The sequence below is a fragment of the Notothenia coriiceps genome, unplaced genomic scaffold (genome assembly GCF_000735185.1).
Source record: "Notothenia coriiceps isolate Sejong01 unplaced genomic scaffold, NC01 NC01_scaffold00018996, whole genome shotgun sequence".
Classification (NCBI taxonomy): Eukaryota; Metazoa; Chordata; class Actinopteri; order Perciformes; family Nototheniidae; genus Notothenia; species Notothenia coriiceps.
In genome coordinates this window covers 1,604,203-1,619,954 of record NW_011351697.1, presented here as the reverse complement: position 1 = coordinate 1,619,954, position 15,752 = coordinate 1,604,203, and the positions used below count along the sequence as shown (strand labels likewise).

Here is a 15,752-nt window from a genome sequence, read left to right as displayed (position 1 = left end):
GAGCGGTTTTATTTTGTATTTACCTCTTGTCTTTCATTTCAGGCCCTGTTTCTTCCTCCCCTTGTGTGTTTTCCCGCCTTCATCAGTGTCTGCCCCGCCCCTCGTCTTGTTTGTTTCCCCGAATGGTCGTGCCAAGCCTCAGCTCAGAAAGGATCGCTTTTCACTCATGTCATGTTTTGTTCTTTTGTTTCTTTTGTTGGCTTAAGTTTTCATTAAGTCCTCTTTTTATTACGTTACTTTTTTTCCTCCTTGTGAGTAGGTGGTGAGTTATTTCCACCACCTACTCTGTTAAGAGGGATTACCTGAACTGTAAAATAAATATAAATGTTTTTATATTCAAGACTTTGTCTCTGGGTCGTGCATTTGGGTTCATCAGTTTGTGTCGAGGTCCTGACATTGTGCATGCATACAGTGAAGGTGAAAGGTTCCCATTGAGGGTGTGTTTTCCGGGTGCAGAAAAGTCAACTGGTGGGTGTAGAATGAATCTATACTGTATTCATACGGCACTCAGCTTGACCTATTGCTTGCACTCAATGAAGCACAACTCAAGACTGGAGGTTGCCGTGTTCTTATTTTCTGAAGAGGAAGAGGAGACAGAACTAGGTATTTATCACTTACAGAACTTAACATTTAATGTAATGGAGACAGGTGTTGCAAGACCATTTCACAAGAAAAAAAAAAGCTATTTTACCGGCATAGCATAGCGGAGGTATGGAAGAAGATAGATTTCCCTCTGGAGTTTGTGGATACCAAAAGAAGGAGAGAGGATACTGGACTTGTGAGACGACATATGCATGATGATGTAGCTATTTAACTGCTGGATGTGTACAAGAGCATGTGTTATCTGATAAGTTTAGCATATTCAACTTTTAAACATAATGATATCTCAATGTATTTACACATAACCATAAAAACACATGAACCTCTTTATTACCTCCACCAGTAATCACAATAATATGTTTTTGACACTATTTATTTTTACTATTTACGTTTCTGATGTACACACAAAGGAGATATCCATACTCCATTATTCTTTAAATATGTTTTCTGTTGAACAGATCCCAAGGTTATATAACCCTTTCAAATACATGTTGTAAAGAAATACCCTGACAGTGAAACTAAAAAAGAAAAAGGAAATCTGTTTTTATCCACTACAACCCTGAGGTTTTGTTAATATGAGCTTTTCATGCAGAAATGACAATTCGTCACTAAGCAAAAGCAGAAAGAGGCAGAGGCCTTTTCCTCAACGCCATTTAAACTAGGAAGGGTGTAACAAGAAGACTATACTTACACTCCCGTAAAAGCTTTGCCAGAAACTAAAGGAAGAAGACGGTTGGATGGTAGCAGTGGGTGACGGAGGAAGGGACAAGTTAATGACGAATTAGGAGGGGAAAACATGGTAAATAAAACAAGATGTAACCTTAGAGAGCGGAGTCGTAGTGGAAGAAGTAAAAAGAGGGAGCAGACAGAGGGGAAGGGAGAAACGAGACAATAGGAAGCAATAGAAGAAAGTGTGGAGGTGGTAGAAGAACGGTAATCTGTTTATAGGAGTGGGAGAGGAGCGTTGGGAAAAGCATTATGCAGCACCGCATTATTAAAGCTTCACTGGCCCTTCATCCCTGTCTCTCATCTTATCGCTGTGTGGTCATTTGTACTTTTATTACTTGGCTGCCTTATTATTTTGCTGAAAACAAAAATTCATAATTATCAGTGACATAAAGTTTATAATAATTGGGAAAAGCTCATATAAAATGAGGTTTTCTAGTACATCTTTCTACGAGGACATGAGAAGCAGCTATTCATAAATAAGCCTCTCTGCATGGCGTCAATCATTTGAGTCCAAACTATAGTACTGGCATTGCTTTAATGTTGGATCGATGGTAGAACCGAGCAGGATCGTTTTTCCCACTAGCTGCTGAATAATTCAGGCCAGGAATTCCTCTGGGGAGATTCCTGCACAGCCTGCCAGACAGACACAGCTTTGCTGCATGGTAGGGAGGCTCGGGATAATCACACAATTCCCAACAGTGTTGATTGTTCCACACCCGAGTCAACAAAGGTCAGGTACAGTAACAGGCAGCATTACAAACTCCATGGTTAGGACCATTACAACTGCAGCTTATTGGTCACTTGTAGATAGCTTTACCGTCCTTTTGTGAGTTGCAGACTGTGATGTTTCTGCTTCGAAGGTGTCATGTAAAAATGTCTGATGCTCTCACACATCAAAAATCTGTTTTTATCTTAAAGGTGAATCAGGAAATTGACTGTTTGTGTTCCTGGATGATTACTTGCTCCCATCTTTTATAATCTGAATGTGCAACAAATAATGTTATTTGTATAAATATATATGAGTCAGCCATCACATTCAATTAGAAGAGATTCTGATCTGAATTTAAGTTCAACAACTTGACTGATTAACCAGAGAGTTGTATGGTAATGTTGAGCCACACGTTTAAAGAAGGTTTTTGTTAAACATCTACAATACTGTCCATAATCAACCTCCAATTTGCTATTTTTTCTTGATACATGCACTTAATTAAATGTCTGAAAATGCATTAAATGTTTTTTGGCAGCATTTTATCCAACATCTGCATAAAGGCATTTAAAGTTTTTAATTTGTGTTATTCTACATTTGGACACGTAGATTTCCCTTTTTACTCTAAATGTATATTGGTTGCATACAATAACAATGCAAATCTGTATCGTTATATTGGCCATGAAAAGAACATACCTGTCAAACCTGAACACTGCGTGACCCTCCTCGATTGAGTCATTTCCAGCTCTCTCCCATACATTTATGCTAAAAGTGAACTCAGCAAAATTCTTGAGATGAAAAGCAAAATGGAAATGTAAGTGAGTTCATACTTTAAAGATAATACCCGAAGAGAAAAAGTTTTGAAACTGTTTCAAAAGTAGGTCACTGTAAAATGTGTGATTGTTTCAGCGAAATGGGTCACTGGAGAGAGAGGATGTCGTTGTCAGATGTCCCTCTCTGCCTGCTGCTAGGACATGCTTCTTTAGCTAAAAAGATACTAACTCGCACAAAAACATTGGCTGAAATCTTTCACTCACACTACCAACACATAGATATCTGGAATAAATGTAAAACTGAGAGTTTTCAGCTGTGCTAGGAGCTTTGCGAGGCTGTACTCAGATACAGTTGTGCTTTGGGCTTAATGCTAATTTCACAATGCTAAAATGCCGACTATGGATATGATGATATTTAACAGTCATATGCTTTACTTTTCTTATTCTGCTTATTAGCACATAACACAATGTACTACAGTACAGTAGATAATGTTTTGGACTGCTTGAGATTCTGACATTTAACTCGCAAGGGATCGCCAACATTATCCCAATTCATCATGTAAGGAGTAAATGTCTCTTCCTTATTTCAATGTTGCTAAAATTGTTGACAGATTTCATTCTGGAACAAACTGGTGGAAGGAGCGCCTGCCATGGCATCCCCAAAGCGACGCTGTTATCAGGGCTAAAAACGGCAGAAATCCCCAAATGAGTTGCCAAAGTTGCATAAAAGACTAGTCAAAATAAATACTGGTGACTGTCAAAAAAATATTAATACGGGTTTCAGCCAATACTTTAAAAAAAATTGCTAGCATTAAAGTGAGGGTGTGGCTCAGTGGATTAGTTCGCTGATCCTCGAATAAGATGATAGCAAGTTCGAGTCCCACTGCAGTCAGCATGTCGTTGTGTCCCTGGGCAAGACACTTCACTCCAAATTGCTCCTGTGGGGATTGCCCAAAGTACTGAATGTATGTAAGTATGTATGTACTACTCCGAGGAGAGAACTCAATCATGTGTCATTCACGACAAGAGGCTGACTGGTTAACAGTTTGTAAAACTGGCATTACAAATGAGGCCAGCATCGGACTGCTCATTTATTTCGTCACACACAAAAAATAATATAAAAGTTAGATGGATTTTATTGCCTGAATGCATTTTGACTTTTTTTGTGGATTGTCAAGAAATCAAGTTTTACATTTTCAGTATGCTTTTGCAAATGACTTTTCATCTCAATTTACTCTGGTTTGACAAATGAAGCCACTGCAGTGATGGCTCAAATGACAACTGTTCTTGGTACACCTTTTGTTAAGGAGCTCAGAGACTTTGTTGATGAACTGCAATGTTTCTGCTCATTGGCTCAGATGCCAATGAGCGAGAAGTACTGGCATTACCTTGAGCAAGATCATTAGCTGAGGAGTAGCAGATACTTTTTCTAATTTAAAGCGCAGCAGACTCAAATCTCCATCCCCATGCCAGAATATGATCTTTAATTAAACAGGATATCATTGCACTAAAACATGGGCATGAATAAAATACATTTCTTGATTAACAATCATTGAGTGAATACAACTTTTGAAACTCTTGAGACAAATGAGCTCCACCATCGATGAAAAGTGTCCAATCATTATAATTTGTTTTAATTGGTTAAAACAAATGAGTTCATTGCATCCCATTATCATGCATGGCTATAGTGTGTGTGGTGTAATGAGGATGAAAGAGCCTCATCTTTCTGAATGCCAGGGGCCTGGGAGTGCCAGGTCACAGCTGTCCACAGCTGTGACTCACCTTCCTCAAAAGTTCTGACTGAGAGCAATTAAGCTCTCATTACTCCATCATATATATATATGTGTATACCGAGGGCAGCTGCTTCAACCACTTCACAGTGGAAGCATTTCCCTGAGCTAACAGGTGCTCATGCATCAGTGTTGTTCTTCACATCATACTGATGCTTAGAGTGTTAGTGCAATGCATTTTGTAAGTCTTCCCTTTGATTTTACATGAGAAAAAGGGAAAAAAAGTATATCTTTGAGATGACACCATATGCACATGTTACTGCTGCCGGAAGATATTTTCTTGTGCAATTTCACACATATAACATGTTTGTTGTAGGGCAGAGAGCATATTCAATCTGTGATTAAGAAATAAATGTTGTGGGCCGTCTCAAATGTTCCTGAAGTGTCACCTTTTTCTAAAATGTTTGGAAATAGTAATATGCATATCCATAACCCACTACAGTAACACCATTATTACAATAATGATGTAAATGTAACTTTAAGAAATGCGTCTATAAGTCTCTTTATATGTCATAGGAAAAGCTACTACATGTAGTTTACTCTTAGGTTGTTGGTGATCATCTCTTAGTATTAATAGGTATTCTATCTCTATACGAATATTAGCACTGTTTTCTCCACTGACTGCATGTTTAATCTGTGAGCTCCATGATGTTTAGTGCCTGCAGAGATGTGGCCTCTTAGCTTTGTTGGCTTTGTCAGCAGCTGCAACTGAAAAGCCAAATAAATCCAATTACTCAATGAAGTAATAAGACTCATCATGGGACAGCAGTTGCTCAGTTTTATAACATGCTAATCAGGGAGCCCAGACAAGCCAAACACAGTCCCCGGTCAGATGTTAATGATGGTTCTTCCAATTAGATGATAACTCAGGTGACCCATGTTGCCTCACATCCAGATCTAAAATGTATACACACTCATCAGTCGCCGAACCTGAGGGCAGATTGAGGAACACAGTTTGGCAGACGGGACAGTATGCAAATGTTTACACTTGTTTATCACGGGAAATGTCAACAAATTGCAGTGTTTCTTAATCCACCACATCGCTAGCCAGGATTTTAAAATGAAGGATGATCATGATTATATCAAGTTATGCTTTTTAGTCTTTTTTAAAACATTGTTGATCAGGGAAACACCAGTGCACTCCTGTAGTGACAACATAGCCATAAACATGGAGCTCTCCATCACAACAAAGCTGGCTGTAACATCTCTGATGGCATGGGGCTTGTAAAAGGCAATACAATGTTGATGCCACACTGACATGATAAAACATTGTGAAAATAAGCCTGACATTTTCTATTCAAACAAGAAAACTTCTTTGAAGATTGACATTTTAGGATCTCAAAAAAATGAAACAAAGCAACCAAATGGTAAAAAAAAAGAAGGTCTCCCATAATGAACAGATTCCTTTTTTGGAAAATCAATTCAACCAGAAATTTGCTAGGATGTTCTAAAGTGGAGAATAATTTTATGCACGTCTTTGAAAATGAATATAACTTGTATATTATATTTTTAATAATATAACTTTTTGAAAAAAAATCCCTATTGTTGTTGTATTTACATTCCCCAGATAAAACTGTTCTTTACTGATAGAGGCTTGAAAGGCAAGCTGAGGCCTCTGCTGCTTCACAGAGGCAACATGCCATGGCTCTTAGTACCAAATAAAAGCCACTGACTGATCCTCAAACTACATTTCAGTTTGACCTTCTAACATATTTAGTGGTCACATCGTTTTTGGTACACAAAAGAAAGAGAGAAATAGGGAGATGGTTTGTTTGCGTGTTTAGTGGTCCAACATTTCCCAAGTCCTTTACTAATAAATGTGACTTTGTCTTCCTATGACTCCTCTGTTCTTGCCAGTCAGCCAGATTGCATGTCAATTAGAGCGCAGAGATCAAAGCCCCATTTCAGCCACTCAGCCTCTAAAGTCAGCATGACAGTGAGCCATCATTAACACATGCAGAGAGCGGTACCCCTCTTCCTTTTGGACTTAACATCACTTATGTTCATCCGCTGTTGACCACTGCCTCACCAGGCCTGATTTGCATTCAGCTGGAGTCTCTCAGCCAGGCGAATAAAAACCGTAAGATACGAGCTGGATATAAGTGTGCAGGATGGGAGAATTTGATGGGTACAGGAATGAGACAGTTAATTCTCAGCAGCAGAGCTAACAGAGCTGATTATAGCCATGGCTCTGTTGAGACGCTGACAACTAAACAGTGCTGCTGTCAGGGCCGGAGGGAATTACTGGGTGTCGGGTAAAGAGTGACGGATGAAAATCAGAATCTTTATAACAACCTAGCACTGAGAAGAAAATAATAATTATCATTATTATTAGCATGGATGGGGACATTTTGATTTTGAAATAATATGAATCAAGCAAGTAAAGGGAAATGTTGCTTTTAAGTGTGAATACAAGTTCTTGACATGTGCCTTTACAGTATAATCTTTTCAGCATGCCCACAGTCTACTATTGATTTAACGAAAGCGTTAGTCACAGTCTGTTCATCAGCGTACAGAAGGTTCAGGAAGAAAGGCATTTAAAGAGGCAAAAAACAGCACTGAACTGTGAAAGATAGTAAATGGGCCTCCGAAATTATGTTCGCTGTCTGCAAGGCACTCACCCAAGGTGTTAGTAAGTAAGTAAGAGGGTAGAAAATAATTGATTGGTTCTGCCCGGTCAGGAGAATAGAGTGCTTCATGCTGTAAAAGCCTCCAAATCTCTTCATGCAAACGTTCCTCACAGAGACACCAACACACAATATGCTCACTGCTGATCAATGCCGTCTTACAGGGAGAAACAGAACAAAGAAAAGCTTTTAAGGCAGAAACAACTATTGTGATGCATTTTTTATATACACAGCTGACAAGCCTCAGAACAAATGTCAATGTCCCCCAAATAAACCATGTTGTTTAAACCAAACCACCTTAACCCACACTGACTAGTGAATAGTGACCACACCGCCTTAACCCACACTGACTAGTGACCACACCGCTGTCTGCTGACTGGCAGAGCAGAAGAGCTGGAATAGAGAGGTTGTGAGCTGCTATCACCAGATCAGTGTAATGTCCCCCAAGAGGGAAGGGCTTGGGGTTAGAGGGAGACAGACTCATCAGCGTTGCAGGTGCATGAGTGCTGTTGATCCTTGATGCTGCTCCAGCTTAACAGCACTGCAGCGGGAACCTTGAGTTGAAAAAGGAACAAGATCTTTGTGGCCCCAACAAGAAAAAAAAATCCTATAATCGAAGTCTGTTCCACTAAAAAATGTAATGCATAAACCATAAGCAGATGATCTCCACTGCTGGAGGACAACGTGGTGTGTGTGTGTGTGTGTGTGTGTGTGTGTGTGTGTGTGTGTGTGTGTGTGTGTGTGTGTGTGTGTGTGTGTGTGTGTGTGTGTGTGTGTGTGTGTGTGTGTGTGTGTGTGTGTGTGTGTGTGTGTGAGGCCAGTAGTCATAGGGGAGGTGGTGGCATGGTTGTACTAAGCTTGAGGCCAATATGCACATCATGTCTGCCTCTGTTTGGGAATTATTTTCATATTTTTTTCTTTACGACGAACATTCTGCCAGTTCTTCTCTGTAATGTGATTTATTTTGTTAATACAACATTCAAACTCTACCTTGCAACACATCAAATATGTTTACTTTATTTCTATGTCTTGCATTAGATCACATACACAGGTGATGATATTTAGTAGAACTTGAGAACAAATCTTCTTCATAAATACTTGTACCTGAGGGCTTTTGTTGATCCTTTCTATCATATAGTATGTGTGAAAGCACATTGAGGCTTTAAATGCAATTACCCAACATGTAATATATTTCTAATGTAACCTGCGGGCTGCTATCTGAAGCAATACAAATTATAATTCGGTTTTATCAACAAACCACAGTATATAGCTGGAAGTGTCATTTCAGTTCTGCATCCCTCCAACACATTTGAAAAGATCCTAATTCTTCTCATTACTGCAACATTCACAGAAATGTTGCATCGCATTAATGACGGAGGCTCACCTGCAGCTCCTACTGTCAGTGACAGTAATACTAATCATACGCCATGAGCAGGAATTACAATCATGATATCTTTGTCTGTAGGTTTCCTTTCTAACATGTGAGTCCCTCATTTGCATTTCTTAATGAATTCCCTTCTCTGTCCTCAAGTTTCTGTGCGATGATGAACATGACCACCTCCATATGTTTCTCATCTCAGTTCTCATGTATCTGCTCCTCACCATCCACACTATGTGTCCTCACTTGTTGTATCTCTCTCCCTATACCTAATTTTCTCTAACCAGCTTAAGTCGGTTGGCTGTGCGCTCAGGCAGTTTGCCCAGTTGTTGCGCCACAAAATGACTGAAAGCATGAGGGAGTGAGAGGAGAGGACAGAGGTCTATCTCACTTTTGGTGGTGGTGTGTCGTCAGCAACAGAAGTGTGTTGCAGTCAGAGCTCATGTTTTATACATCACATTGTTCATATGGTTCATTTCGCTTCGATGATGCTCCTACATTTTCACACCAAAAGTGCTCCAACCTAAAGATAGCATGGGAAATCAGAGTGATGCTAAGCCGTAGCGTCGGATCTCCCGAGGGCTTTTCCACACTGAGAGCTGCTTTCATATCTGTCCCAGATCCGTAGAGGGACCCATCAGATGTGGAAACCGGGGTCCTCATCAGCACAAAGCCGTACGCAAATGCAGAGCATCCAGACATTTAGCAGAGGAATTTAATCACATGCAATGCAATGCCGTGCACTCAGGAACCAAGATGAGAAATCCCCGCTTCTAAAGAGCTGTGCACTACAGGAATAGCAACATTAAATCACTCCCACAAGCCACCAGTTATTAATATCCAGCCGATACAAGACCTATATTTAATCCATTGAAAATCTATGCTTCGCTTTCAAGACTAGGGCAATCCTTTAATGATTTAATTCGATCTCTGTGCTCAGACTTCAGTCGATGTGACCTTCTACCCAAAGCTTGTCGACAATCACACCTCCCCCTTCCTGACCCTCATTTGTGTCCCATTAGCCCCTTGATGTATACAACCAGTGAGGGCTCTCAGATTTTTTTAAGTGTTACACTTTTTTGCTTTTTCATCTGCTTTCCTATATATATATAGCTGAAAATATATTGCAATCCAAACTCACTCTGCACTCACACAGTGGATCATTCGACTTATTGACTTTCAAGGACCAGCTCTAGAAACAGCAGAAATATAACCTAGTCTATAGTCGGGTTCAAGTCTTGAATTCAGGTCCTGGGTTCTACTTATTTTCCTCCCAGGGATCAATAAAGTATTTTTGATTGTAATTCGGTATGTCCAAGGCGGGTTCATTTAGGTCAGGTCTGAAAGGACAAGGAACGGCTATTAGGAGCTACAAGTTACAAAGTCTACAGTTATGTTGAAATGAAATTGAATTATTTGCTTTAGAAACTCAGAAATATGTTTGCTTTGAATTCTTGGATTCCTCGCATTGGCTGTGCAGGCTCCAGCCCACAGTAATGCCGGGTGGATTCATTGCTTATCATTATGGCTCTCAGCAGCTGGTGCTCCTTCACTGACTGAATACTCTTTAGTAGACAAGCCGGACAGTCTATCCTCAGCTGACTGGAGAGACTTAAAAACTGCTTTAGGCAACTTTAGACACATAAGTACTTCTTTGTGATGTTGGAAGATCAGACTTTGACTTTCTTCTGAAAAGCAACAGATGAAAAGACTGGGATATGAAACGAATTTCAGACGTTTCACAATAAAATAACGGTGATACATTTATGAGATGTTGTTATGACCTGGCTCAAAAGGCCACAACAAAGAGGAGACACACCATATCCACGTTTAACAAAAGATGTTTATTTAAGCAAAACATTCAAATCAACCAAATGAAGCAAGTGCAAAGCAAGTAACGCATGAGGTGTGGATGTCAGTGGTATCAGTCGTGTAAATGCAGGGTGAGGATTGCATGGACATGTATGAGTGTGAGAGTGTTGAAGTGCACAAAGTGAAGCAACTGAAGGAACTCATAGCATACTCAACAAAACCCGGGTGCGTGCAGGGAGAAGCAGAGGGAGAACAGAGAGGAGCAGAGAGGCTTTAAAATAGCTGCAGGGAACCAGACCCAGGTGCCCTGAGTTACTACAATCAGGCGGCTGGATGCAGCACAGCCACACCCTCTCAAGATGAACCCACAGGGGCATCACAGATGTATTTTCAATTGAATGACATGTTTGATTACACTAGAAGAATTGGCCATGGTAGGTTCTGCCATAGTTAGCTCCATCGCTACTGGTCACTATAAGAATTTGATCAATTTGGAGTGACAACATCTGTAGAGTCTAGATGAGCCGCATGAATGAACGACTCAATCCCCATTCAAGTCAGCAAGGGGCTGACAGAATGACTCTACCTTTAACAACGTCACCCTTTCTAATAACAAATAATTGTATAATGTAATTCATTTTAAGATTTCTTTAGGCTTTTGTCTTGGAAAGAATAGTCTTTTAACTGTAAATTAAGCATTATTATACCCTTTCAGAGATATTGAACAAAGGGCTGAACAAAAAGACTGTTGCTTGGCTGTGGGGCTGTAGGATTTACACCCACACTTTCCTGTACTCTTGCCAATTGTACCCCTGTCCCTTCATTTCTCCCCAGGAAGCAGACTTTTGACTGACAAGCCCCCTGGGAGTGTAAACGCCAATTTAAGAAAAACACAGGTTGGTCCCACATCCTCCTCTTTCTTTTCCTTTTTTATCGAAAACTGTTTCACCAGTTTTCTGTTTCTGACAGAACTCCTGAAGGACAAGCTTTCCGACAAAACAAATGGTCTGGAAACGTCTCATCAACCATACTGAGAGATGTGAACACGGTGACAGACGTTTCCCAAGCACTGTCATATACAAAATCCCATAAAGTTGAATTTACTGCATTAGCATTGAACAGGTTCCTGCAGCTACAAATGAATGAGGCACTATTTGCAGCATTCTGCTACCAAATACGTCATTTTCTTCCCCACCCTGAATGAAAAACAAACCTATTCTTATCATTCCCCCCTCTCATTTTACGGATCCAGCTCCCACCCACTCCTCCCCATTTGTCATTGGTCCTGATAATAACCCGTTGTCAAAAGCAGGGGGTGTATTCTGTAATAAGGGGTATTAACCCCAGAGGGAAAAGCTATTATCACGGTTCGGAGGTTTTAGAGCAAGCATGTACATGAGGACAAAGGGAGAAGAGTAAAGAAGAGCCAGCCGACAGCACCTTTTCTTGAAAACGACTCTGACTCACACAACATCTGTACAAAGGATTTGGAGGGTTTGTGAGTCCTTGAACTGTTATAAGAAATGTTTGAATGTGACAGAACAATGTTGATGTACTCTGCTTTAGGAGGAGCTGAATCAGTGGTTGTATATTTAATTATTTAACACCACAGATGTTGCAGTTTTCGGATTAAAATGTGAGGCTCAGTTATGGGAAGATCCTGGAAAATTGAGGTGTCTTTAAAGCTAATTTACTGGCCAAAGTCATGTGTGCATCAAATGTTAACTTATTTATGAAGCACTCTCTGCATTTCTTGGCTCTTATTCTCACTCATCTCATTATTTCCATCACACATAAACCGACACACACACACACAAGCAAAGCAGCAGTGAAGCAGGAGGAAAAAACTCTTGTCATTAATGATTTCTTCTTCCCAAAATCCTCTTCTTTCTGTTATACTGTAGGAGTCCTCTGCACCACTACTCTGCCTGTCTCCTTCTTTTTCCAACTCACATCAGCACATAATTACCAACAATCTCATGCACATGTCTGATAAATAATTTGCATAAATGCAAGGAGTTGTCAGAAGAGTACTTATCATTTACCTGAATGGTGCTTAATTGCACATCACTGAGGCATGTAATCCCAATAGCCTCATCATTAAATGCTGACAAATTCAACATCCCAAACCATGCAGGGCTTCGACTGCTGTATGCAACACACTTTGCTATCCAGCCTCTCTGCCTGAAACTAAACTGTTTTTCCACTATCGCCCACAATATCCTTCTCAACACAAACAAGCAAATGCTTTTTCATTCACTAAATTAAAACGCACTCATCTCCAGTGTTAGTGCTTTTTTTTACCCTGAGCTTAGAGATGTGGCAGCGAGCTTCTCTGAACAGCAGAGAGCCCATCAATAATGCACACACAGCTTGGTATAGCTCAAACTCACTCTGCTTCGATGGCTCACCAACCCAAAACCCAGCATCAAAGACCAGAGAGATGTGAGCATGTGTGTGTGCGTGAATATCTGTGTGCTAGTGAGTGTGTGTGTGTGTGTGTGTGTGTGTGTGTGAGTATTGCGAGCACATGCCAGCAGGAGATTGTAAATCTGAGAGGAGAAAGGCATTGAAAGCTTTGACTTTAAAACCTCTCTTAATGGGAAGAGGAGTGACTGTGTATTCTCTCTGAGCAAGCTACTTTCTGAAAGAGAAATACCTAAAAATTAAAGTAAAAAAAGATCTGATCAAGATTAGGGCCAGGGACATGGAAACTGTGTGAATCTAATGTAAACATTTCAATCTTCAACATTCAGTTCTTTATAAAGAAGAGAGAGGAGATGCAGGTGCTGAAACAGCCGAGGTGACATACATCATTGCACATATTCTATCTCCTTTGATCTTTGGCACATCCCCTGTTCAATATTTGTGAACATTTTGCACACAGCTATGCAGCTCAGAACATTCAAAAAAAATGTAAGGTTTGTTTTATTCTTCATGTTTGTTCTTGACTTTTTTAGTATTGGTACATTTTTGTTTTCACCAAAGACTAAGGTAAAAAATCATTGTCAGTGAAAACCTACAGTAGGCTACCTGAAAAAAAAACGTTCATTCTATTTCTAGGGCACCACTATCCATGCAGATAAACCCTCAGCCAGGTGCAGATTCCTAGATTTTGACTTGTAGAGTGTGACTATTGGTACAGCACATACAGAAAGGGCGTTGTGCTAGTGTCACCCAACAGTAGGAGGAGATTTTCTTCTTAACTGGTATTGCAGTAATAAGAGCTTGTCTCGTTGTGCACATACCTTTCCTTTGCATGTTAAACGCCAGCTAGCACTAATATGAAGTTCTGCAAATCTCCAGAACTCTAACCACTGGTAATGGGACAGGTCGAACATGCCCTCAGTTAGGTGCTTTTAACTTGTTGTTCTACCAGGAATACATGCAAATCAATCAAGTAATATACAAAAGAAGACTTGGTATGAACAATGGTCAACACATTTATTGTTTAACTAAACCATGCAGCCCCACCCAAAACCTGTAATTCATTACAACGGGTGCGTAATGAACCGTAATGAAGTTGTCTCTATTTATCACACATCATTTCGCGGAATAACAGAATCCCACAGGAAGGGTGGGGCGTTGTCACAACTTTTCTACAACACATTCCTCTCAACGAACTTTCCTCTCCTCACTGCGGACGCCTCAACTCACCTGCAGGAGACGGTGATTTCTACTTTGGTGGCGGGGATGTTGCCGGTGATCGGGTCGAAGTCGTACACCGAAGACATGTCATCTAATTTGTCCGTAACGTCTCCTTCCATCATCTCCATGGCCAGTGATCGTGGCGGCTCGGGTCTGATCCGCGAGCCGCACAGCTTGGCCCTGACGGAGCGCGTGGACTCTCCGGTGACTCCGGAGACCAGATCGGAGACCAGACGGCCTCCGGTCCGAGCGGGTGAGGCAGCCACTTCACAAATGTTGAGGCTGGAGAGGTGGGAGCACTGATTGAGTTGAAACACTCAAAAAAGCAGAGACGCACTTAACTGTCCGCATGCAGCGTTAATAAAATGTTTTTTTTCTTCTTCTTCTTCTTTTTTTTTTTTTTTACGAGGGGCAGTATCTGAGATTACTGTTACTGAGCGGCTGCACATCACATGGAGAGGTGGACTCCTCTCTGCGCTTTGTCTTCAGTCAGTGCGCACAGCAGAGCGTGTGAAGAGAGAAGGCTAGATACTCTCAAACACACCCAGCCTCCTCCTCCTCCTCCCACACGGAATAACACTCAAGAGCTGGCAACCCTGCCCATGCCCCGGTGCTCCCGCTGCTGTGTGCTCTGACAATGAGTGTGAGCGAGATAATTGATAATTTAATTACGCACTTGTGCGTTTTTAATATTGAAGACTCTTTGGAGGTTTGATGTATAGTGTAAAAACCGGTCAAAACCATTAAATAAAGATCAGCTTGTCATAACAGACACTTGCGAGACCCTGCTGTTAAAACTCCTGTGGTTGCAAAGCTAGTGATTGGGACCCCCCAACAGGTCGCAGGATAAGGGGTCTGGAGGTGGTTTATGATAAATGAATATATTGATTCAGTTTATTTCTTAAAACTCAACTTGTATCCAGAATATATTTAGATAGTATTTACCTCCTCAGCCAAGGGAGTAAAAGACTATCCTCCAGTGGTAACAGCTTTGTTTCAATGGATGATTTTGGAAGGGATAAATATGTCAGCACCACAGCAATGGACAGCTCCACAAACCAGCTCAATAATAGAGAAAAGTCGCAGACATATCCAGACCCTGTTTTAGCAGTAATACTCACAGTAATAGATTTCCAAACAATCCAAATTAATTTGGACTTCGTTCAAAATTGTAACTATTTATCCCATTGTATGGAATTCAGTATTTTTCTGTTGAGGATTGAGGCATGAGCATGACATTTTGCAAAATGCAGATGCCAATTCAAATGTGTTCATGCTAGCTGGATTAAAATCAATATTAATTACAAATAGGAATTACATAAAGATGTAATGGCCACCATCCATCATTAGTCTGTTGTATGCATCTAAGACCTAAAGACCTGTAAACTACATTGCAGAGAATATGCTAAACTGGTGCAACTGCCTGCCAAAAAAGGGATGGGTTTGTAATTCCTGGATAACTAGAGTTCCTAAATGTGGAGTGTGTGTGTGTGTGTGTGTGTGTGTGTGTGTGTGTGTGTGTGTGTGTGTGTGTGTGTGTGTGTGTGTGTGTGTGTGTGTGTGTGTGTGTGTGTGTGTGTGTGTGTGTTTTCCTATCTGCAGCGCCACTGTTTATCACACTTGTTCTGACACTCGCTCTCTCTTTTTCTCATAGACAACTGACTTACTCTCACATATATATGAAGGCAC

At 40.6% G+C, this 15,752-nt stretch overlaps 1 protein-coding gene across 1 annotated transcript in view; it reads right to left on the bottom strand.

Annotated features, from left to right (window-relative positions):
• Positions 1 to 14,782, bottom strand: part of cpne5b (copine Vb) — a 109,690-nt gene extending 94,908 nt beyond the window's left edge. The window contains exon 1 of the mRNA XM_010778067.1: positions 14,073 to 14,782. Coding sequence (XP_010776369.1) covers positions 14,073 to 14,191 — 119 coding nt within the window. The 5' untranslated portion in view covers positions 14,192 to 14,782. The remainder of the gene's footprint in view (positions 1 to 14,072) is intronic.
• Positions 14,783 to 15,752: the final 970 nt, after the last annotated feature.